The following is a 26,590-nucleotide window of genomic DNA, read 5'->3' on the forward strand; positions in this document are numbered from 1 at the left end:
CGTGAACCCGCGAACTAAACCCGTGAACCCGCGAGTTAAAACCGCGAACTAAACCCGTGAACCCGCGAGTTAAAACCGCGAATCCGCGGATTAAACCGCGAATCCGCGGATTAAACCGCGAATTAAAACCGCGGATCCACCAATTAATCAACCACCCACCCACCCACTTTCAGCTGACCCCCCTTTCAGCTGACCCCCCTACTGGCGCCTTCAACAAGACCTCAAAACGGTTGGCCCAGAACCCGCATTACTACACTACTAACCAATATTGCAGGTGCACTTGTTCTCCCGTGATAAATTATTTAGTATTTTTTACGTGACATCTCGTAAAACGATCAGCTGATTCAATGAGGCCCAGCCCCGTATGCGCACGCACTCCCCTCAAAGTAGCGGTATGCGCAGTAGATTTGAACTGTGCATGGAATTTCGCAGAGGAGTTCGAACTTCGTGAATGTTTTAATTGAGAAGAAAGCCGGAAAAAAATACAGGAGTAAATGACACAATTAAAAAGAAGAATTGTCGGAAGATTATTAGGGCTAATAACATTTTGATTGTCCTAAATAAAAATAAGAATACTTCTTATATGTATATAATCAATTAAGTGCATAGATGACAGTGGGTTATCAATTCCTGCATCCATTAAATAATTATACGTCCGTTAATAACTTCATTTCATTCATAACATAGATATTTGAGTGTTCTCTACATTTGCATTCGATTATATTTCGGAATTAAACAATAGAAATAAGCAATTATTGACTGAGAGTTGAATTTTCACGAGCAATAAGAAATTTTATAAACGATTACAAATATCGGAAATTCTTACGCAGAGTCTACCTAAATTGAAAAATGCATTCGAACAATGTTTCATTTAACATTGTTTAATTTAACAATTTAATTCATCATCCTGAGAAATTCAAATAAAAGTTGGAGTGAATGTACAAGTAAAGTAGAATAAATTCCACAAACTGGTTGTGTCCCATTATGGAAATCATCATGAGGAGGACGACCTAATTGCCCTTTCATTGTTATCAGTTTTCACTACAAAGCGGCGTTGGTAGTAAACTGTCTAGCCACAGTGTACTTTAGGCACCTACATTTTGGTGCTACTTGAAATGATTGAATTAATTGATTAAGACGAATAAATCGCAAAACCTTCACGTACGTCGTGGAGTAATCAAGCACATATATATTTTAATCGACTGCGCATACCGCTCTTGCCCTACAGATGCGCGCACAGAAAGGGGCTGGATCTCGGGGAGGAATTCGGCAATAATACAAAATTAAGGTTAAAAAATTCTGAGGGTTGTCACGGAAAAACTATTCATCCTAGAACATCACTCCTCATATTATTTTCGTATGGAATTAGCTCCTCTACAATGTCGTATGTGTTTTTTTTCAATCGATGGAGTTTAGCCGAAACTACGAATGTTTTTGTCATTGACCCGAATGAAAACGACTCGTTTTTAATTATTTTTAATATCTAGTACATCAATCTGTTATTGAACAATTTGATATGTTGTTCAGGAAATTTTTATCTATCTAATGGTTATTTTGTCATGGACGGAAGCTTAATTACTAGGTTTGGCTATTTTTGAGACTAATTTCACTACACTAAAAGCACTTGAAATTTTGGCTGCTATCTGGTACTATTGATACTCAAAACTGGGCTAAATTTCAGCTCGATTGGTTGAGCGGTTCCTCAGATACAGCAATTCCTCAAAAATCGTTTTTCGCATATATCTCCTGAACCATTCGACCGATTCGATTTTTTTTTTCAAAATACTCGTCGTGATGATACCTATCTAAATAAACAAGACCATTACACCCCAAGCAATGTGGTTTTATTCTCGTTTTTTCATTTTTTCGCTGAAATTGCTTGTAAACATGATAACTTAAAAAATAATCGAGATAGAAACTTCAAACTTGGTAGAATTTTAGGTCTTGTGATAACAAAGTTTGGTATTTTGGATGACCAAAATCGGACCAGTAGTTTCTGAGATATTCATCTTTTTATGTGAAACTGTTTTGCTCAATATCTCAAAAACTATACAACCGATTTCAATTGTTTTTTTTCAAAATGTTCGTCTTGATATCATGTATCTGCGTCAATCAAAATATGTATATCCCTCTATGGAAACTTTTCAAGATATTGCCGTTATTGTATTTTTTTGGTCAGAATTCACTCTTGAACACTATAACATGGATTAAAATCAGGGAAACCTTTTGAAATATTGACTACTAGTTAGTACTGTCGAATAACATTCCTATATCCAATTTTAGGTCAATATATTCAATAGTTACTGACATAGAACAATTTATCAAAGATTCTTAAGAAGAAAAGGATCAACGCATCTATATTTGACTGTTCATTTTCACTCTAGTCTGACTTGGAAAAATCATATCACATAAAAAAAAATATTTTTTTTTCATTTTATAGAAATAGAGAAAATGAGGTAACGGTTTTATGACCACCGCAGCCGCACGCTACCCATGTAACCACTAGTATTTCGCATATTTACTTATTTTCACTCCCTATTTATTCTAATCAACTTTCAAAAGTAAAGCAAAAATCCCAAATTTTGTCTTTACGAACTTTTGCTTTTAGACAAAAAGCAACATTTTTCGGATTTCTAAGGACAGAAATTCCTTTTCTAAAAAGAACATACACTTAAAGTCGATAACTATCGATATCTCGCAAGTCTGTCACGCTTATTCCTCATTGGTCCGAGTCGTCTGAGGCGGCAAACTTAATTCATGATTAATTTAATTTTGAGATTTTCAATTATAATTGTTAAAATTACTGCGCGCTGTAGCGTGCATTCGGTCTCGTAAAGGTAAAAGGTCGTACATGGTTAAACAAGCAGGGGTTCAAGCCTATTCGACAGAAGGCATGCCACCGTTACTTTTTGTCTTATTAGTCTTTTTCTTTTTTTTATTCCTACCAATTCCATTGTTAATAAGCTTCCGAATGGATCCGTACTGCTTCTCTGTTCCTAAGACAGGCATACATACGCAACCACATTAATTACCTTTGTATGTGGAAATTATTAAGTAACACTTGATATTGAAGAAATTTAACCTCGAAAATTAGATATTAGATTGCTGGATTCGAAATTGCATGATGAGTGGGCCTATTAATAATTTTCTAAATCTGGTATGGCTGATTATCTCGATGATTTTCAACTAATATCTCATTTTCTTATGGAATATGCACAAAGCAGATTTTTTTTTCGGTCTGTTTTCTCGGTCACCTCCAGTTCATGGGATAGGCATCTACACTCTGTAAGGTGTTCAGGAGAAGGTATTTAAACTTTTGATAAAACGGATTTATGCACGAAAATTAATATCTTCCAAACCACTGAGCCGATTACCCCCATACACTATACGGACCTTTAAAGTTATGCAAGATATAATCATACGGAATGTCAACTCGCTATCTTCTTTTTTTTCAAGTTATCGTGCGCACAAGAATGAAAAACAAGGATTTTAATGAAAAAACCGAAAAAGCGAAAAAGAATATTAGGTGTACAAATGAGTTTTAGGACTGTGACGTTTGGGGTTTTAGTATACTATTAGTTGTATCTTAAAATCCGCGGCTCGTCAGTTGACCCTTTTGCCTAGCTAGCGATACCGGTGAGCTTACGGGTCGTTCGGTCACGGGGGAACTAATCGGGAAGGGAGATTTAGGAATGGTTCTCCTCCCAAATAACCAGTAACACTCCAAATTATCCAATCATGAGAATATAATTAACTAATAGGAAGGTTACACGACAAAATGGGTTGAATGGGTTCGGCGTACGCGGATCTAGATTTTTGGGGAAGGCCAATGTCTGGACACTTCGGCCTCCCACCGTACTCTGCCTTGGAGCAGAATTGCAGGGCGGTTGCAAATCCAAAATGCTTGATAAGCACTCCCACGGTTTTACCTTCAAAGAGCTCAGGTTGACTCTTGTTACACCGTGTGACTACTTATTCAGCATCGGACCCTCAAATACTTTTGTTATTAAAATATTGATTAAACAATTCCAACGTGTGGATGCTCCACACGTCACACTCCCCTGCTAAAACTATCAGTACTCCGTATAATAGTACTCAACAAAAAATAAAAAATCTTTCTTCTTCTCTCCGAATGAAATGCCTCAGGGGTCAAGACAATTACAAATTTTCTTGTTCTCAATAGTCTGCTTCATGGGCTTAATTAAACACTTGTTACCAGAAGATTCATTCAAAAAGTAAAATTTTCGTGGAAAATGCAAATAAGTTGCAAATTAACTTAAATATTTTCATGAAACCTATGAGTTTTGTAAGCGAAAGTTACATAATCAATCTTAATAATTAAATCCTGACGACCGAACCCTTACAAAAGTATCAGATTACATTTGACGTGGAAAATGCTTCGTGATTTGGACGCTTTCTTTCTTAAGAGATTTTGACTGTGCCTGAATAAATAACTTCCCGGTTTTGAAAGTAGTGACAGTAAATGCAAGGCGTCGACATTCACGAAATTGAAGAAGACATCATCAATTATTGGAGTAATTTTTTCCATATCTAGAATTTTGACACGTGAAGTTAATAGAACGTGAATAAACATTGTTCTAAAAAAACTCTAGTTACTCCGCAGGAGTATCCCTCCCACGCTTATTAAAAAATTACTCCTTTGATTGATGATCTGAGCTGTTCGTGGTCCACGTTCCAGTTGTTTCCAAGCTCCTCTCAGCAAGAAGATGTTTTTCGAATATCAGTTGTTCTGAGCCACCTAATGGATCGAATGGCCAAAGCATCCAGACATGAAGTACCTCATCGAGATTCCGGCCCCAAAGTTGTTGATGAGCAGGTCCAGATGAGTGAATTGACCCCTCTGGGTCAAATAGCTGCGGCCTCCCGTCTCGCCGAGCTTCTGGTTGGTGAAGCCCACTTCCCGTTATGAGACTTGTGGAAAATTCACGTCTTTTGTCACCGAGTCTTTGGTCCGCTGATTTTAAGGATTTTGCTGGATCCCACAACCAAGACGTCAGTCTCCACGGTGTCGATGACATCTGTCGATTCCATGCGATTTGCCTGCTCATTGCACGTGACCTCTTCTGACCATATCGCTCCGGAGAAGATCGTGTGTCAGGCAGATAGCACCTGTGACTGACCTCACGACGCAGTTCAGCTGTTCCATTCCTCTTTATTTTCTCCCCAGGGGTATTTGTGTTGATGTTTTCCCCCTGTCCAATAACAGGATTTCCTGATGTGTACTGGTCACTGTTATCCATCAAAACTGGAACACTTTGCTCTTCATGATCACTGACTGACCTTTGAACGCACCAAATTTTGGCAATCTGAAGGAGTTTTTTCATTTTCCACCAAAGATTTCGCGTCCAGACATTCTTGCTGTGAACCAGTGACAGGACCTTTCGATCAGGATATTTTTTCCTGTCGTTCTGGGTTGGAAGTTCACGACGTTTAGCTAGGAATTCATCAGCTTCATCGACACTCATTGACACTCTTCTTTTGCGTCCAATCCGTCGTAATTGGCTTCCAGGCAGTGGCCCAAAGTCTTCCATTAACTCAACATAGAGACCTCTTCTTTTGGCGTCTGCCTTATAGACATTCCACCATTTTTGGCCATAAATATTCTTTCTCGAACTGTTCAGCATGGCTTGATGGTGGCGATATGATAGTGAACTCCATGGGTGTCCCGAAGCCATTTGAATTCCGTTTGTGTTGAAATATGAGGCCCGAATATCCATATTTCCCAATAACGGATTTGCAGTTCCCTTGTTTTGCCCTATTATCTGTTTGGCAGTTCCAAACCGAAATGGGACGCGGTCAAAAATCAGGTTTTTTCTTCTCTCCAGATTTTCGATGAGTCGTAAGTACGGTCGATGCCAATCGTCACGCCTAGGTAGAAACCCTGCTAATTGTTCAAGGGAGCGGAACGTTATGAATTCTGCAACCCTCGATGCCGTCCCGAATCTTGAACCCCTGCACTTTTCTGTGGCAGGCGATGCTCGGCGATTCCCCAGTGGGACGAATTAGTCATCACATACACGACTCAATTGTACCTTATTGGTCGATAAAGCATTTCGTGTCTCTGGAAATCCAAATCAAGCCAACACGAAATGCACCGCATAAAAATCACTTCACTCACTGAACTGCACAATAACAGGAGTTTCATGAGTTTCTGATTAGTCTCGAAGAAAAATCCTTAACCACGCACAAATGAACCAAACTATCTTCGATTTTTCTCACCTTCCAATGGAACGTCACATAATTTTATCGAAATATAAATTTCTGCACTCAGTTTCCCGAACATAAGTGCCCAAAACTGTTGGGCGCCAATGGGACGTTTGGGATTTTAGTATACTATTAGTTGTATCTTAAAATCCGCCGGTCGTCAGTTGACACTTTCGCCTAGCTAGCGATACCGGTGAGCTTACGGGTCGTTCGCTCACGGGAGAACTAATCGGGAAGAGAGATTTAAGAATGGTTCTCCTCCCAAATAACCAGTAACACTCCAAGTTATCCAATCATGAGAATATAATTAACTAATGGGATGGTTACACGACAAAATGGGTTAAATGGGTTCGGCGTACGCGGATCTAGATTTTTGGGGAAGGCCAACGTCTGGATACTTCGGCCTCCCACCGTACTCTACCTTAGAGTAGAGTCGCAGGGCGGTTGCAAATCCAAAATGCTTGATAAACACTCCCACGGTTTTACCTTCAAAGAGCTCAGGTTTACTCTTGTTACACCGTGTGACTGCTTATTCAGCATCGGACCCGCAAATACTTTTGTTATTAAAATATTGATTAAACAATTCCGACGTGTGGATGGTCCACACGTCATAGGACACTTTGCAAAAAATTTAAAATCCATTTTCGAAAAAAGTAAACTACATTTATTCATAAAAATAATCTCCATCATTTTGAATGACCTTCAGCCATCTGTTAGGTAATTCACGGATGCCTTCCGCAAAGAAAGTTTCATCTTGCGAGGCGAGGAAATTATCGATCCACTTTTGCACTTCTTCAAATGTTTTGAATCACACATCAGTCAATTCGTTTTGCATCTTCCAAAACAAGTGAAGATCGGTCGGAGCTAAGTCTGGTGAATACGCCGGGTATAGCACAACTTCTTATCCAAGAGCTATTAACGTATCTTTGACCGGTTTACCGACATGAGGCCTGGCGTTCTCATGGAGCAATTTTACTGGACGTTTTCCTTTGCTAGTAAATGGAAGTTTTTGTTCAATTTCTTAGGTCAATCTTATTAATTGTTGACGATAGCAATCGGCAGTAACTGTCTCGCCGGACTTCAAAAGTTCAGAATGCAGGACGCCTTTCATATCCCACCATATCCACAGCATGATCTTCTTACAGTGAATATTGCGCTTCGGTGTCGATTTTGTCGGCTCGCCGGGGTGAACCCAATGATATTTGCGTTTTGGATTATGAAAATAAATCCACTTTTCATCGCCCGTCACAATTATCCACAAAAAAGACTTTATATGTTGCTTATTGTAAAGATTCAGACATATGTCAAGTCGGCTATCTTTATTTTCTTGAATCAAAAAGTGTGGCACCCACTTTGTTCCTTTTCGAACCTTTCCCATTGCGTTTAAGCGATAGGAAACGGTCTGTTAAATTGCTCCAAGCTGTTTTGCAAGTTGTTTTTCCGTCTGGCAAGAGTATTCATCCAGCAACGCTTGCAGTTCCTGGTCATCCACCCTTACAGGGGCCCCGGTACGTTCACGGCCACTAACGTCGAAATCACCTTCTTTAAATCGCTTATACCAATACTCACATGTACTTTTAGATACAATGTTGTCCGCAAGAACAGAACAAATCGATTGACATGCTTTCCTAACAGTTTTTCCTTGATGGCATTGATAGCGAATGCAGTGTCTAATAGAGAGCTTATCGGTCTGTATGTTTTATTCACAGAATTTAAGGTTATGTTTATGACTCCCTTATTTTTGGATACTACATAACAAACCCCACCATATCATATGTAAGTGGTAACTTTGAATTACTTTCATGACACGGAATCGAAGTGTCCTAAAACTTATTTGAACACCTAATATCTCGAACACTTTGTATGGAAAGGTATATATGTTTTAATTGATCTAGGTAGAGGACATCAAGACAAATATTTTGAAAAAAAAGAAGTTGAATCGTTCGCAAAGATTTGAAGATATTCAACATAATAGATTTTTAGAAAAAGCTGAATATCTCCAAAACTACCGGTGCGATTGAATCCGTCTTCAATACGAACCTTTGCTATCGTGAGAGGAAGATTCTGCCCAAATTTCAAGTGGATATCTCGATTTGAGAGTGAATTTCTGTGGTTCCCGGTAGCTTAGTCGGTAAGAGTGCCCAGCGCGTATCTGGNGCGCGTATCTGGGAGACCCGGGTTCGATTCCCGGCTGGGTGAAGCGGAAATTTTTTCTCTCTAAATTCTAATTCTCTTAGAGTAGGGGACGGATATATATGTTTTTGTTGACCTAGTTAGAGGACATCGAGACGAATATTTTGAAAAAAAAATCTAAATCCGTCCAATAATTTTGAAGATATCCGTGAAAAACGATTTAAAAACGAATCGCTTTATCTCAAAAACTTGTTGACCGATCGGGCTGAAATTGTGAACAGAGTTAGTCCTCATTAGGACTTATAATCTGACAAAATTTCAAATTTTTTTGAATTATTTTAGCCACTTAATTACTCAATTTTCTAAAAATTGACCATCGGAAGGTGGCAGTGGACATATTCACATACAGACATGGTCACTAAACTTCGTATTTTTACATTTCAGACCATTCTACATCATTTCCAATGAAAATTAGAGAATATTGAAATCGGACGATTACAAAGCTTCCATTCGGAAGCAAAAATTAAAAATTTTGTCATTACGACCTTTTGCTCTTAAGGACTTTTTCATTTTTGGGGACATAAGTTAAAGGCAAAAGGTGGTATATGCAGCTCATCATCCATCTGAAAATGTAGGTATTATAATAAGTTTCTTCAGTATTTTCACGCAGAATTGTAGAAAAAATGAGTGGAGATACGACCTTCTCGTTTTAGGAAACTCGGAAAGTAGCTTTTTGGTGTTTATGACCTTTCGCTTTTAGACATGCCATATGAATAATTGAATCAACATTCTAATTCACTGAAAAAAGAGAAAAACAAACTAATTGTGTTCCATGAAATAAAATCGTTGTTGATGAGTTTGAATTCATTATTAATTGATTAAAAATTAGAATGGTATGCGTCTGTTGCTGTTGATTGATCTATTCAATAGTCCATATGTAATTGTCAAATTATTGAGTTTGGTGAGTTTTAGACAAAAATTTTGCGTTTCCGCACAGGTCCATATTTTTCAGATTTTCAATAAGTATTTCCGACGAAAATTTTCCGCTCTTCCGATTAAACATGGTGCCAATTAGCACACATAATCGGAACTGCTTTAAAATCTCCAAAAAACTAGAAAATTGTACGTTGTACCCCCTTCCCCCACCCCGACTGGACATTTTTTCATTTCTTTACCCAAAGTGACTATTTTTATGAAATATATTAGGAAACTAGAGTGAGACTCAGATTCGTTCTCTCTAAAAAGTTTTTTTTTTCAAATTTCTTTTTTTTTATTTTTCCCAATTTTCTATTTTTTTTGTTTTTAATTAAACATTGATTATTTATCAACCATTTATGGACCACAATGGTTAAGAAAAATTACGAAATTGAGGAAAAAAGCTATTTTAAGCTCAAACCACGATGTTTTTCGGCAAATTACACATAAGAAACACGCAAAATCGTTCGTTACGTTCAAATGGTAATTTCTGATTCGTTAAACGTAAATTACGATTTGATAAACGTTGTAACGAGGCGCTGTCACTTTTGATACCTGGGGCGTCATGCGTTGTCCTGGGAAGAAAATAAATATCTCAGGTGACGAGTGTCGCCATGAGGAGCTGGGGAAGTGCGAAAAATGCACCGCGCTCTCTCTCTAGTGTGAGCTCTCGAGGAGAAAATATGTGTTGTGAATCCGATGATGGGATCGTTTTAAATTTATTAATTAAAACGATCAAAAAATCCTCAGTCCGAGGTGGATAAAATCAGTGAGGAGGATAAGGCTCGAGCCAGTGACCGGTGAAGGCGGTCTGCTGTCTGATATCGAAGGATCGTCGACGATCCGGAAGACGAGTTCGAGGTTAAACCCAGGACCATCAAAGGTAACACGTGGATTTTAATTACCTCTGGAGAACCCGTCTCCCCTTTTCCAATAATATTCGAGTGAAACGAGAGAGATTCAGAAGTCATGTTAAATCAGATTGATAATCAGATTATGTTTTGTTAAAGGCGTCGATCGCCAATTTTTTTTGATAATTGAATAAATAGAATTTTATGATGAACGGCTCGAAAGTGATCGAAATGTTCCCTTTCTCAATCCCTACTGCACCCCTTTGGATTAGAATAACAGCCTTAAGCTGACGAATAAGAGTTTCGAGAGTTGTAAATAATCTGGAGTGTGTACAATAATTATTGTGACAAGAGTAAATAAATGTTGTTACCTGGTCTTGAGCCCTTAACGGTCAGTCCGTCACAATTGGCATCCCTTATGGGGATTTGAACTTGGGAATGGAGGACTTAGAAAACCCTAAAGAAAATTGAAGAATAAAATAAAATAAAAACATCTCAAAGCATTTTGGGTAATTCGGAATAAAAATTCATTTTTTTGATAACTTCGTTCGAGTTTTTGCCATGAGCAATTGAAATCGGGATCACTGGCGGCGTGGGTCACGCCACGTAAAAAACCGTGGAATTACATAATTAGTTTCATTTTTCCGTCGTGAATAATTTAGACCCGAAGACAATTGTCACTGTGGCGGCACCCGAGTCTTGAACATTTAGGAAGAAACAGGAGTGAAAAATTAATAAAATACTACATCCAACGGAACAAATAAATTTTCGAGACTTTTTGGAATTTTGAAACGGGAGAAAGCTTTCTAACTCTCTCTTGTAAAAATATTGGGCGTATGCTCGAGAAAGCGACATGAGTCTCGAGGCCGCTCCACTCGACGCCAGGAAGATGCAGGCGAGGTAGAAGTAGTATCATCCGAGGAGGCGAATAGTAGGACTTCCGATAGAAGAGAATTGGAAGAATGATCACCGCCGGGAAGACCTGAAGACCCAAATAGTAGTATCTCTGGTAGAAAATCATCAGAGAAACGAAAAATGGAGAGAAAATTCCGTGGAAGAGAACATTCTGCAGGAGGGGACCGAAGGCACAGGGAGAAATCCAAGAAGACGAAGAGGAGGAAAATTCGTCGAATAGTATTCACAAGCTCGAGCTCTGGAGAATCCGACTCAGACTCATCTGGTGAAGACGATGAAGCCTCCAGAAAAAGGAGAAGTAGGAAGAGAAAAAAGAAGAATGAAGAGGGAAAGAAGACTCCGAAGACGAAAGGAGTCTCCTTCCCTCAGAATACGAAACATGAGCAGAATAAACCAAAAAGCAGCTCCACTCGTTGTGATGAAGAGGACGACGAGGCAGAAATAGTCTCACCAGTCGAATCTGAAGACTCGACCAGTGGCTCGGACGAAGAAGGGCCAAAGTCGAAGAGGAGAGAAGACAGGAGAGACAAAAGTGCGAGGAGAAGCAAAGGGCACAGGGAGAAGTCCAAAAGGTCGAAGAATGCGAAAATTCGACAGGAAGACTCCACTAGCTCGAGCTCCCAGGAATCAGAGTTCACCTCCTCCAGTGAAGAATCAACGGATTCTTCTAGTGAAGATGAGAAGGAGATCAGAAGGAGGAAGCTGAGGAGAAAATTGAGAAAATGGAATCAAACCAACGACAAGAAGAGGGCGAAGAAACGCAGAGACATCGGAGACGTGGCGAGAAAATGGCGGCTGGCGTTTAGAAACACGGAAGAAATGAGTCCTGATGAATTCTTGGATCAGCTCACGGAAAAGCTCGAGTCTGCTGACATCTGTGGGTTTGAGAGACTAGGAGTTCTGCCGGAAGTGATCAAAGGGAGGCCCCTCACCTGGTACAGGATTAACAGGAAGTACTGGAAGACGTGGAAAGACTTCCTCAAATCTTTCAAAAACTGCGGCAAAAGAGGAGGTCAATGAAGTGGCACCACCTTCAGAGACACAGAACACCTCAAAATCTCCAAACCCGAGGAAATTCAAGAAGCCAAAGAAATCAGGATAGAAGGCCAAGAACGTAACGCATGTTTCTGAACCGATAAAAACTTCTGGACCAACAACATCAGGCCCAACCTCAGAGTCACCAGCTCCAGTGAGTCCACAAACTCAGACGACGCCTATGAAGCCCAAGTTTCCGCACTTCTTCTTGGGGAAGACTGTCCCAATGCAAGGGTTACCCTCTGTGTTGCGTGTGGAAGGGAGGGAGTCGTCGTCGACAATTGTAGTTGCAAGATGCCAAAAACACGCCAAGGGGCACCAGCAGTAATACTCGGCTCTGGTAGTAACCCCGCACCACAGAGTCCGCAGACGATCAAGCAAGAATCTCAAACTCGTGTTCCAATAGGTCCAAAAGCTGGAGTAGAAAATGACCTCGAGGAATCCCCGGATAAATCAGCAGATCCACGCTGCTCCTCAAGTTGCAGTGAGACGGGGGAGGAGGAGGAAAGTGTTCTCGAGGTATTTGAAGAGGAAGAAGAGAACAACCTCGATGTGCTTGACAACGAATCATTGGACACACTGAACTCTTCGACTTGCAGTGAGTTGGGGGAGGAGGAGAGCAACCGCGAGGTGTCCGAATTCACAGACACCTCAACTGTTCCAACGGATGAACAGTCGATGGAGGACGAGAAGGCAACGTGTACTGGTGATGACGACGACTTTGAGGCCACAGGGCTCACCAACGAAAATGGGTCGACGAATCAAGTAAGTCAAACTTGACAATGGAGAAAACGAGACCTCGACGGTCTCAGAGGAAGAAGACGAGACAAACGGATATGATGTCGGCACAATTGAGCTTCACGACAGTCTGGCGACACTGTCTGGCCACGCTCGAGAGGTTGAGGTTGACAGCACTGAGAAGGAGATTCTCAGGAAGGTCGACCATCTGACGAGGCAACCAAAGGCTCCACCAGGGAGTCTGAACTGTGGACATCGTGGACACGGATGGAAGAAGTGTTCCAGACCCCTTGGGAACCACTTATGTCGCCTTTGTCACTCGCCAGGAACATCAACAGAGGCCTGTCAATACCCTCATGAGATAAGTCGAGCTCGAGCTGAGGGAAAAATAACCTTCGTAAAGACTCTGAGGGGAGAGCAGGCCAAACGCAGGAAATATCGGATGGAGTACAACCCCAACAGCTGCCGGGAACGGCAGTACCCATGGGAGAGAGAAGCATCGAAATTACCAGAGAGGTACTGGTGCTATCACAAAGATGGACTCCTCATCCAACATCCGGGGGATCATTGGAGACGACAATGGATCAGCCAGCCCAAAGGCTCGCACCCCTGGAAGTCAGGGAGACCCCCAGGTTTCTTCGTGAGAACCCCGACGTACCCTGGATGTGCGAGATAAGTTGCACTATTAAAATGATTGCAAAGCTGAAAAAAAAATGGGAAAAAATTGGAAATTGAAAAAATTTAAGAAAGTTCGGAGGAAAAAATCGGAGGAAATTAAGATGAAAAAATTCGGAAAAATTTTAAAAATTTGATAGAATTTGTAAACTCCCGGGCTCCGGAAAAGCAGAAAATTTTAAATTTTGAAATAGTGGGATCAAGAGAAATTTTAAGGTTGCAATAGTGAAAATAGAAAATAAATTTTTTGGGAATAGAAAATTGTGATAGAATCTGGAGAAAAAATTGAGTCATTGAAATGAAATTTGTTAAAATTAGTAGAACGGAAACAATTCCATGAGAACGAAAAGTAGGCGGAAATAAAAATAAAAAAATAAAAACTCTGACTGAAAAGACGTGTAGGAAAATTGTAAAATATCATATCAGGACTCGAGCCATAGAGTGATTTCCTACCAAAGGAATTCTTTCCCCTCCGGGGGAAATTGAATAAAATTCCAAAATAAGAATCTTCATTCTCAGTTTATTTGCAATCAAAATAGATTGACGTTGTCGTTGCTCTCAAGAGGTTCCTGGTACGACAAATAAAAAATCTAAAAACACTAGGTAGGAAGCCGACAGCGATGCCTCGTTCCATTCAGGCGATCAGATATGGGCTCCTTGAAGAGGATCCCTACGTCTGGTCTGGCAAAGGGGAGCACGAGGCTCATTTTTACTAAATTCGCCGCCGGCTGTCACTTTTGATACCTGGGGCGCCATCCGTCGTCCTGGGAAGAAAATAAATATCTCAGGTGACGAGTGTCGCCATGAGGAGCTGGGGAAGTGCAAAAAATGCCCCGCGCTCTCTCTCTGGTGTGAGCTCTCGAGGAGAAAACACGTGTTGTGAATCCGAGGTCGGGATCGTTGTAAATTTATTAATTAAAACGAGCAAGTGACACTGAATGCGATTTAGGGGAAAAAAATCATGAAATTTCAGATTTCACTGAAAATTCAGTAAAATCCCAGAATTTTAAGCAGCATAAAGACGAGAATTCCTTAATTTATTTGAATTTCCAATCTAATCAGTGCCACTGTGGTGAAAAGTCAAGAATATATTTATCGGAATTTTCTGGTTTTCTGTTTATTATCGGGGAAAAATAGAACTGAAATTGACAATTCTCTTTGATTTTTACACAAAATTTTGCAGTTTCAATGAAGAAATTTCTTGAAATTTCAGTTATATTTAAATTCGATGAAAATTTCCAAACAGTGTACCGGAAATTTCAGACAAAAATTGTTAACAGTGTACTACTCTCATTCAGAATCCAAAGAAGCCAATATCGCTAAGAGTTGACGCATTGATGCTCTCCTCCAACCCGTCATGAATGTTATGAAGAGCGCTGACTGATAAACCCCAAGGATAATACACCCTTTCATAAAACAACCCGGCACAACCCCCCTCTTTACAAGCCCCCCACCCCGAATATCGCTACCGCTCTTTTGCAAAATTCCCCCTCAAAAATTTAAAAAAGTTTCTGGATTTTAGAAAATATTTTTTCTAAAATTAAGTATATTTTAGTTTAAAATTAATCCTAATTTTGATCATCAATTTTAAACGATTTTTTTCGAACATTTAGAAAAAAGTTTCTTGATTTTAGAAACCTGAAGGTGAGAAACCACCGTTTTTAAAATTTAGACAATTTTTCCTACAGCTAATCCACTGCTTTTCTCCATGTGAATCGGACCGAAAGATCGACTTCAATCAGACCGAAAAATCGCCCTGAATCAGACCGAAAAATCGACTTGAATCAAACCGAAAAATCGACTAGAATCAAGTTGCTGTCCACTACCTGAAACAGACAGAATTTCGGCGTGAATCACTCCATTTTTTGGTTTGTTTCAAGCCGATTTTTCGGTGTGATTCAAACCGATTTTTCAGCTTGAGTCAAACCGATGTCGGCTGGACTCGTTTCTACTTGAAATAAACCACTTTTCGACATATATCAGATCCGAAATTCGGATTGGCCTAGTCCAAGTCACTTGGTCTGAATCAAGCCGAAAATCGGTTAGAATCAAACCGACGTCGACTTGAATCAGTACTTTTTTTGTGTGTTATTCATTTAGTAGCAAATTTACAGTTTCATATTAACAAATTTTAAATACATCATTATTCGTAAAAAATCAGATTATTAATATTATATTATTTGAGAAATTGAATCAACATATTTTAAGCCTTCAATAATGTAAGGGTCAAATCCTTGTAATATTACAGAAATTTGATACTGATCGGGATCCCTTGTGGTAAATCTACGATGCGCAGAGCCGTGGCCACTGTAAGGGCTTTTCCAATGTCTCTTTACCCGCGACACTAGCCGAGATATATTTTCTCTCTTCCTTGCGCCTCCGGACAACAATTATGAAAATGAAAAGACATTAAAACCACAAGTCCAAATTATAATTATCTCAGAAAATTCCCTTATTGATGCCGGTCAATTCTCCCTACTGTTTCGTTACGGCATATACCATAGGTCGCTCGAACAGATCTATGATCTCTTGCACCAAAATTGCATCGACTCGAATTCCCCACGCGGTTTGAAGATGGATTCGACTGTTTCCGTAACAACTAATTATTTCTCCTGTCAAAGAAGCTAACAGGAGCCCGCGTGAGTCCAAAATTCTCCCACGCAGGGGAATAATCACGCCACACCAGCAATTACCGCTTTAAATGTGCACACTCACGTTAACCATTCGTCCTGGCTCACGATGTCGCCTGCCGGTGTAAATCGTCACGCGCCCGCTCGTTGAATACCGCTTCGAGAATTCGCCTGGGTTTGTCGCCTCATCATTTCGCTTGGAGTTCGTCCTAGGGATCGTCCATATATCGTTCGGAGTATCTTTTTCCCCCCAAATCCCACGTCGAGTCCCACACGTTTAATTTCTAAAAACTGTGTGGATTTATTTATTCGTCAGAAAAAATAAATTGTGTATCCACACAATTGTTAGAAATTAAATGATGTACAACGTCTAACGATAGAACTGGAAGTGATGATGAAGGCAGAAATGATTATTGCCTTCTCGATCACATGTATCTTGCTTCATTTCTCTTGGGCCTTGACATTGGTCCTGAATTCAAACGATTAGCCAATCTCGGTCTCATTTGCATATTTCCCCGGCCAGGTGCTGTGCGGCAGCGCCGTCTATTCATCTCAGGTGTAGAACGTTGGTGTCAAGTGGTGTATGACGTCTTTTCAAAGGTGAGCATCTCCTCGTGGATGGGTTTCGTGCATTGTACGCGTGGTTGGTTAGATTGGGTGGGCCCCGTAATGTGCTGCGCCCCAATGCTGTCTTTAGGAGAATGCGCGAGATCCGAATAGGCCTGTTGATAGATGTTATGACAGGTGTGGAGTATTTGACGTGATGATTGGAATAGGCGATATTGTGTTGGTGATTTTTGGTGGCTTCAAAATATAGTATTCGTTCCTCAGGCCAAGTGATGATCCACTACTGAGCCTGATGATCCCCCCCGAGGTTGGGAAATGAGCCAAGACCCCTCGTTCACACTCTTGTCTCACTCATTCATACTACATTATTCCTAACCTAAATGTCGGCGAGCCGGTGCATGCGAGTATTACGCGGATTAAATTATATATATTCTCCCAACATGTCTAATGCTGGAAAATACGAACCCCTTCGTCACAATATTAAACACAAAATATCGATACCCCCGATAGTGTGACAAGGGAATATCGATACAAAATATCCGAAATCGAAGCCCGCAAATATCGTTATCACGAAGTATCAATGCGATACGCATATACCCAAACTTAACAGTAAATTATTTCTTGAATTCCAGACTGCTTATTCGAAATTTCATCTATTTTATTTATTTTCGACGCTATCCACAACATTTACTGATCTGAATAAGTACTCTCCACGATAATTCGTATCCTGTACAGGATTTGTTATCCCTTAAAATTCCACTCAGCACTTTGTTGAAATATTTGGAAACATTGCAGGATCAAAAAACCTTTCTTTCCTAATAATCAATGTGTTATACCATCCCCGATGGTCTAACGCCCATGAAAGTGACCATATCCTATGAGAAGTCCACAAAAAATCGTTTTTTCTCATTCTCAATTTGCAGTTCCCTGCAAAGCAATAGCGTCAGGTGTTGTTAACTTTTCTGCAAATTTTTTTTGGCAATAAATAATCAATAGAACCCGTTAAGCCTTTCATTAACCTGGAAGACCTAAGACGACCGGTGACCAGGGTTACCAAATTTTGGCGATTTATAGCCAAAACTTGTACAATTTTAAATGGAGTGACGTCACGATCTGGTAACACTGCCGGTGACAGAATAAACATTTCTGCCTGGTGTATTCAGTTCTCAGCAATACATGAGACTCCGCATCAAATCAATGCACAAATTGGTGTAACCAACAACAATAAATCTATTGAATGTACTGTAACGGAATTTGCCATCTGGGGTTGGAAAACCACGTTAATTTACCCATTTCCCATGGATCACATGAAATAAACTAAAACTGATGGACGCCAACCGTCCTTTATCACCGGGGAATGACAAAGCGGAAAATCTTCGAAGGGGATATTCGAGAGGAACATGAAACCCAAAAACGAAATTCTTAAAACGTACTTAACCTAGCAAATATTCAAGGAAATACCTTAAGTGTCCGCGCTGCTCAGGAAGTTAGTTGTGGAGAGAGGGTGTAGGTTGTGGATGGGAATGGTTCATTGGGCCCCTAATTTGGAAGAACCAATGCAAAACCTCTATTTTGTACTGTAATATGTGTTCATTATATTCTTGAATTGAAAATATTAGGTGTATAAATTAATTCTCGACCCCTAAATTAAATTGATTAGAACACCTATTTGAATTGAAAAAATTTCCCGCAATAAACGGCATTTTGAAGTGCCATCTGTGAAGTATCAAACTACTTAAGTCCGATTGTGGTGTAATTAACATAACCTCAAACAACATAGTGAATAAAAATGTCGTTTGACAAGCAGCATTTGAGATACTACCTTCTTTTCACCTTCCAACTTGGAAAAACTGCCGCAGAAGCACAAGAAATGATTCGTTCGGCCTTGGGAGGTAGTGCTGTATCTTATAGCACATATAAAAAGTAATTTAAAAAATTTCGGGATAGAAATTTTGATCTCCAGGATGAGGAACGTCCTGGGCAACCAAAAAAAGTTGAGGGCGAGGAGTTGGACAACTTACTCAGTGAAAATCCCTGTCAAACACGACAGGAGCTTGCTGATACTCTTGGAGTGACTCAACCAGCTATTTCGGTGCGTTTAAAAAGAATTGGGAAGATACAGAACGAAGGTCATTGGGTGCCCCATCATCGTACCTCAGAAAACAAAAGTCGACGCCGTGAAATTGCAATGTGCCTACTGACCAGATTCAATCAAAAAGACTTTTTACATAAAGTTGTGACTGGGGATGACAAGTGGATATTTTACGACAATCCTAAGAGGCAAAAGTCGTGGGTTTATCCGGGGGAGCCGTCAAGTAACACTGCAAAGCGAACATTCACGGAAAAAAATTGTTGTTGTGTATTTGGTGGGATTCCAAATGAGTAATCTATTATGTGATACTCAAACAGGGGAAAACCGTCACTGCTAAGCGTTATCAGGACCAACTGGTGAAATTAAGTGGTGCTATTGAGGAAAAGATACCTTTTACTGGTAGTGGTACGAGGCAAGTAATTTTGCTGCAGGACAACGCGCGGCCACACAGCAAAAGAAACCCTGAAAGTTATCTCCACGTTGGACTGGGAAATTCTCCTACATGTGGCGTATTCTCCAGACCTTGCGCCTTCTGACTATCACCTTTTTTGGGCGCTACAACATCACCTGGCGGATACCCAGTTCCAATCGCCTGAAGAAGTCCGGCAGAGCATTGATGACTTCATCCAGTCAAAATCACCATCTTTTTTCCGAGCTGAACTCGGACAATCACCCGATAGATGGGAGAAATGCGTGCAAAGTGACGGCGATTATTTTCAAGATTAGATCTGTATTTTTTTTTTATAAGTGATTGTCAAAATTGTCGAAAAAAGGCCGAGAATTAAGTCATACACCTCATAATCCTCTGGTTGCTTGCGAACTCGGGTTTCCAACGCCGGATACAGAATAAGAATATTTGCGACGCCTGGTACGTCGCTGCTGCGCAAAACTCTCCGATCTCAACGACTCTTGAGAACAGAGATCGATAAGAGCCCTCCCATCAACAAGTTCACCAGTCGAAGACCTCATCAGAACCAGAGCCGTCGCCAGATGACCTGAAGACGCCCCCACCAGGTCCTCCAGAGTCACAGCATGAGCAGCGGGACCTGTCCCTGGCACAGATGTTGCCATTCCTGGATTAAAAATCGTAGCTTGCGCCGACAAATTAGCAGACCTGCCCGCTGAGGCAATGAAGCCCCAGCACCGTCAGGTCTCGATTTCTTAAAGTGGATCGAGGTGTGCTGTCTCGCCGAGCAGATCTGACACTTGAGTGTCGATCGGCAACTGTTCTTCGTGTGACGACCAAGGTAGTTGAATCGCAGCTTCAGACGTTTGAGCTTCTCCATTCTCTGTTGCACCGAGAGTCCAAAGTACTGAACATAATCTGCAATATAATGACCTCCCTTACACAACGAGCATTGCTTACCAGACGTCTGCACATCCACTTGATGTACTCTGGCTCCACCAGCACCGCCTTTCCCCTTGAAAGAGCTCTGAAAGGTCTTGACCCCGGCACCAGAAGAAAACCCACCAGCCACATCTGTCTTGCAGGACTGAAACATCCGAATTCTGGACAGCAAGAATTTCCTCAGCTCATCCCACGACGGAGGCTCGGACGAAGCCCCAAGAAGCTTCTCCCACTCCAGTAGCGTACCCCTATCCAGCTTTCTCTGGATCAGATTAACTAGTATGTCATCACACGACGCCAGAGGGCTCTTCAATGCCTCCAGCATCATGAGCGTCTGAGTTACCTCTGAATACAGCTCCTCCAACGCCGCAGCAGAACCGTTAGTCACCGCCTTAGCATCTACCAACAAACCCACAGCCACGTGAACTAGGGATCTCTTATTATCATAGAATTCCATGAGCCCGTCCCTGACTAGCTGAAAATTATCCCCAATAAGGGCGACGTCCCTCACCTTCTTCTCAACAGCACCGGTGAGATGCGATTTGACGATGTACAACCGCTGAATAGAAGTCAAACTTAGGTTCGTGACGATCAAATTTAGGACCATATCTAAAAAATTCACCCATTTGGCCGGGTCACCATCGAAGTCCGGAACCTTCGGCAACTTCAATCTCGACCAACGTTGATCAGACTGCGCTTGATGTCCTGGATGAGCAAGAAATAGGAAAGACTATCCTGCTGCAATGCAGCTGCTGTGTCCAATTTATCCTTCGAATCCTGCATTTTCTCCACTGCCGCCAGATAAATCTCTTCACACGTCCGGTAATGCTTCTCCTTAAAGGACTCATGCTCACCTAGCACCTTCCAGATATCAGGCTTAGCATTGTACTTGTACCTCCACAGAATTACGTGGTTGGCCTGGTATTTATTCCACTTGACATCCAGATTCCTCATCCGTGTCTCTAGCCTAGGAACTGTGGCCTCAGCCTACATCAGAGTAGCATAGGGCTCATCAATACCTTCAGCCAACTCGGCTTGCTCGTCAAATAGTGCAATATAGGTAGTCGATAAGATCGATAAACAAAGAAAATAACTAAAATGGTAATTATCCCATCCAACGATGGTAAAAATAGTTTTCACTTACCGACGCAGGATATTGATTACCTATGTCGATAATGCTGTCACCTTATCGATCAACCACCAGATCACTCACGCGGCGCTAACCACCACCAAGATGACTGACTGCATCCTGTCAAAGCTGTTGCTCCTCGACTCAAGCGCAACACCCAGTATGACGCTTCCAGCCCACCGCCAAGCTACAATAATCAACTAGTACAAAAGAATATTCCCGTTGAGACTCGATATAAATATGAATACTGATAATTATCTAGCCGCGTTAATAACTAGTAGCGGACTGTACACACTCAACGTGAGTCCTCAACGATTGCACAACAACCTGCCACAGATTGTTACGGCATTTGAAAATCATCCTATGTATATCCGAAAAAGATGGTAGACCACATGAAGGGCCAATGAGAACCCCGAACATTCCTCCAAGTGGAGAATTCAGTCCGCAATACTGTTCCTATCATTTATTCCTTATTCCTCATTCCTTATATTATATTTTCCATTATGCATCGACCCTAAGGCCTCGGCACAATTATAGTGATATTCATAGACATATAGTACCTAGACTGCGGCTTTCTGTGATGGGGGTGACCAACCATTGCTATAAAACTACTTCCAAGTGTAAAAATTAAAAACAAGAAAGGAATTATATTTGTATGTTACAATTAATTAATGAATGCTTCATTGAACTTATTATCATTGAAGAAAAAATTCTCTACTCACGTCGCGCCTCAAACGGTCACTGCTGATGCTACGAAATTTGTCGCCGTTACGGAGATCACCCCCATCACCAAAAATTAGATGGAGTTTCCAGATCTGTATTTACGACCGTGGTCTATAATGATATCGCACGTACAGATACTGTTTCCTTTTTAATTTATGATCGTCACAAGTTAGAAATTGGTGATGACCGTCACTAAGCATCTAAATGGATGGTTTCACAATAATTTGATTATTAATTATTTGTGACCCTCATTTGTAGTTAGAAAATTTGTGAGTTATATGATCGGTCGATAAGGTAGGATACTTCTCTTACGAGCAAGCATTTTAGAATTTAATTTTTGTGAGGTTGGTGAATAGTGCGTCACGCGAGGTGCCAATTCGGGGAATTCGGTGATTACTTGGTTATGTATGTGTAATAGAGGTTGGAAATACGGGAGCAAATAATTCTTGCTGGGTCTCCATTTGAGGAAGGGCATCGTAAGTAAAATATCACATCATAGATCTCGAATGAACATAATAAAATGTCGTGGATAGTACTAATCATTTTTTAGGACACGGAAAAATGAAAAATGATTGTGGAATCCATGACTTATCAATAATCGCGGATTGAGACTTAACGATTTATTTCAGGATTGCGTGATCATGGACTCAAAGCAAAATGTCGGTGAGTAATCAAAAATTGAGGAATATTTATATTTTAGCTGTTTTCAAAACTTTCCAATCAGACGAAACAATTGGGGAGAGTATAAATTGGACCCGCATTTTTTTTCGAGAAGGTAGGGTAGAGTGGGCCCCCAACTTTTTTTCTTGACATTTTTTTTTGATGGAAGGGAGAGGTAAAATACCCTGAACTTTTTTTCCTTGGCATTTCTATTTCTTCCAATGAATTTAATTTTCATCTCTAATAACTATTGTGTAATCTAATACTTATACAAGGTGTCTCATTTGAAATAGTACGGCTTGACATCGTCCTCTGTAACCCGGCTCCGTACGGCTTGACGGCTTCCTCGTTGTAGGAAGGGAGGGACAACAAAATTGTTCAAATAGAAGTCATAGCGCTCGGAGGGGGAAACTCAGTGCCGATGGAATGTAGGCTCCCATCGCTTATGTTTCTATGCTGCGGGCATGAAGTCAGGTTTTTTAAATGGCAACAACTTCCAGCCCTACAAAAGTTGTTCATCTTGGCCAGAGAAATTCAGCCATAACATATTCTCCGATGATGAGTTCATTTTGATATGAATAATTGTACAAAAATCGAATAAAAAGGAAATATCTTCATTTAGACTATCTTGGCACTGTTGAACCCTGACAATGAGTATCGTGCCAGCAAGTCGGTGCACCGCCGCACTTCACTGGATCTGTGAGAGATTATCTAAACATTGTTTCCCCCATTCGTTGGATCGGTCGTGGTGGTTTTGCCCAGTGGCTATCTTTTGATCTTCTGTCCTCACATCACTCGATTTTTATTTGTGGGGCTGCGTGAAATGTGTTGGTGTACGCCAATCAATAGACCACACCTGTGGATTTGCAAAGCCAGTACAAACATGAACAGTATGCGGAATAAAACCTGTAAGATAGATTTTTGTATGATTATTCATGTGAAGACGATTATGTTATCTGAAAATATGGTATGGTTAAACTTCTTTCAGCAAGACCAACAACTTTTGTAGAGATGAAAAATATTGTTGCCATTTACGAAAACTGACTTTACGCTAATAGCATAGAAATGTAAGCAACGCGGGCCTCGATTCTATCAGCACTGACAAGGAAAGGTCCCCAGGTGTACCTCACCAATTTTCTTCATTTTGACATATGTTATTCTACATGAAAAATGATTGACCACGTATTTTTGCTTCCGAATGGAAGCTTTGTAGTCATCCGATTTCCACATTCTCTAATTTTCATTGGAAATGATGTAGAATGGTCTGAAACGTAAAAATACGAAGTTTAACGACCATGTCTGTATGTGAATATGTCCGCCGCCACGCGATGGTCAATTTTTAGAAAATTGAGTAATTAAGTAGCTAAAATAATTCAAAAAAAGTTGAAATTTTGTCAAATTATAGTTCTTAATGGGGACTAACTCTGTGCACAATTTCAGCCCGATCGGCCAAGTAGTTTTTGAGATAAAGCGATTCGTTTTTGAATCGTTTTTCACGAATATCGTTCAAATTATTGGACCGATTTAGATTTTTTGTTTCAAAATATTTGTCTCGATGTCCTCTACCTAGATCAACAAAAACATATTGTAAAATGCGAGTCGGTTTACTAATTAATAACTGTTTAGTAAAGAATTTGGGGTGAAAAAGAAATACAAAAAGGAGTGACGCGTTCGCGAACTAGGAAGGAAGATGAAAGAATAACGGGAAAGAAAGAGACGATCGTACATGAAGGTGATTGAGAGGGAGGAAAAGGGCAAATACGTAATACTACTCCCTCTTTTGAAAAGTTTTCATCCCGACAACAACGCGCCTGTTAAAGGCAATTGTAGTGAAATTCCAGTTAATTAATAACTGAAATGAGACTTCAATTATCTGGGGCCTCCAACCCAACTCTCTTCGAAAAATCCAGACGGAAAATAACAGAAAGACAGAAGGTTTGACTCGAAATAATTAATTTTGTCTTCACGGGAGATTCTTCTTTCTTTCGACGTGAGCCCCCAAAGTCCAAATGGTTCTCAAGATTTATCCAATGACGTAGGAGGGCAATTAAGGATCCAAACTGGGAAAGACATGTTGGGAACGGGAGATTCTAATTGTTCCAATGGAAGAAAAATAGTTGAAATTAAGTAACAATCTATTCAAGTATTTGCATCAGGTACCAATTTTTGAGGAGTATTTCTAGGAAATATTATGACATTCTTCATCTTCTCGGGGATGAATAGTTGTAAGAACAAATATCTTCTCGGGGATAAATAAATGAAAGAAAAGAGTCTTCCCGAGGATAAATGAATAAAAGATATAAATCTTCCCGAGGATCAATGAACAAAGAAAATGAATCATCTGAGATTAATTGTAGCCATCAACTAATATCAGGTTAATTATAATGATGCAAATACCTGCATGGTGTAATTATTTTTTGAAAGGATCAAGATGGAGTATGAAGTCCCGCCATCATATATCGGCAGTTTAATCAAATTTTATTCGGGTGTAAATGGAAGGAAATGAAGGAATTGAATAGGATTCGTGAATGAAATATGAAGTTGGTTGGATCGAGTTTAATTGAATTTTTTGAAGTGTTTTGGAAATTATGAGCGAGGTCAGAAAGACATTGACTTATCTTTCCCATGAGTTGACTTCATAGATTGTGGACATGCTGGATTCGCTATGCGGTCGCTAATTTTGGGGTTGAGATTCCTCTTGAAAGACGTATCCATTGAGACGCGATTATGGTTAAATTCTCTAAACTAAATAACCCACTATTGCCACCAATGTAAAATGCGAGTCGGTTTACTAATTAATAACTGTTTATTAAAGAATTTGGGGTGAAAAAGAAATACAAAAAGGAGTGACGCGTCCGCGGACTAGGACGGAAAATCTGAGAATAACGGGAAAGAAAGAGACGATCGTATAAGAAGGTGGTTGAGAGGGAGAAAAAGGGCAAATACGTAACATATATACCCGTCCATACAACGTTTTTGAGATATTTCCCCTTTTCTGTTTATTCATTAAAATCCCTGTACGCGCGCTAACGTGTGTAAAAATCGAGATATTCACTTGTTTTACACAATACTCGTCTCGATGTCATCTATCTAGGTCAATCATAATATATGTACCCGTTTATACAAAGTTTTGGAGAGTAATTTGAATTAATAAACAGAGATTCATTTCAATTAATCAACTTCGTATAAGCGATTTTACATTTTTGGTGTTCCCTAAATACTTTGTTCGCACAATAACTTAAGGAAAAATTGGGACAGGAATGTGACGTGAGAAAATAGTTTCTCCTGTAAATTGAAAAATGGAATTGCTATTGATCCATTCGGAAGCTTACTACCAATGGAATTGGTAGAAATGAAAAATTAAAATACAAGTAACACATAAAGTAACCGTCACATGCCTTCTGCAATATAGGAGCGGGCAACTGTTTGTTGTTTAAATGCTAATTCGATTCCACGAAAACTACGCAATATTTTCTCAATTTTTTTTCTACATTCAATTACATATTCGGAGTGGCTTTTATGGATATAGGGTTCTTTTACACGGCTTGGCTAGTTGAATGATTCATTGAACAAAAATATGTTTTTTCATACATCTTTTCAGTGTAAAAACTCTCAATTCGGCTGAATCTAATTGAAAATTGGCGCCTTTGATAAAAAATTGAAAAACTAAATCGACGTATTTCAGGGTTTCCGTCAAACCACCACTTGAGAGGGTACACAACCCCTGGGAATGGTTTAATCCTGTTAACGCAAATTTCTGCAAACTTGCATGATCATTCTGCATAAAATGGTCTGAATAATATACTCTATTTATTCATAATAATAGAAATCTACCAAGGGAGTGTTTTTTTATTTGTTTGTGGCATTTTCCATTTATTAAAAAGCATAAAACAA

The 26,590-nt window shown here is 40.1% G+C and overlaps 1 protein-coding gene across 1 annotated transcript; it reads left to right on the forward strand.

Annotated features, from left to right (window-relative positions):
* Positions 1 to 11,219: 11,219 nt before the first annotated feature.
* LOC107047260 (protein FAM133B-like) lies at positions 11,220 to 12,119 on the forward strand. The gene has a single exon (XM_015270013.1). The coding sequence runs from the start codon at positions 11,220 to 11,222 to the stop codon at positions 12,117 to 12,119; it is 900 nt and encodes a 299-aa protein (XP_015125499.1).
* The last annotated feature ends 14,471 nt before the right edge of the window (positions 12,120 to 26,590 follow it).

Source organism: Diachasma alloeum, unplaced genomic scaffold (assembly GCF_001412515.2).
Source record: "Diachasma alloeum isolate Michigan unplaced genomic scaffold, Dall2.0 Dall_scaffold_35410, whole genome shotgun sequence".
Classification (NCBI taxonomy): domain Eukaryota; kingdom Metazoa; phylum Arthropoda; class Insecta; order Hymenoptera; family Braconidae; genus Diachasma; species Diachasma alloeum.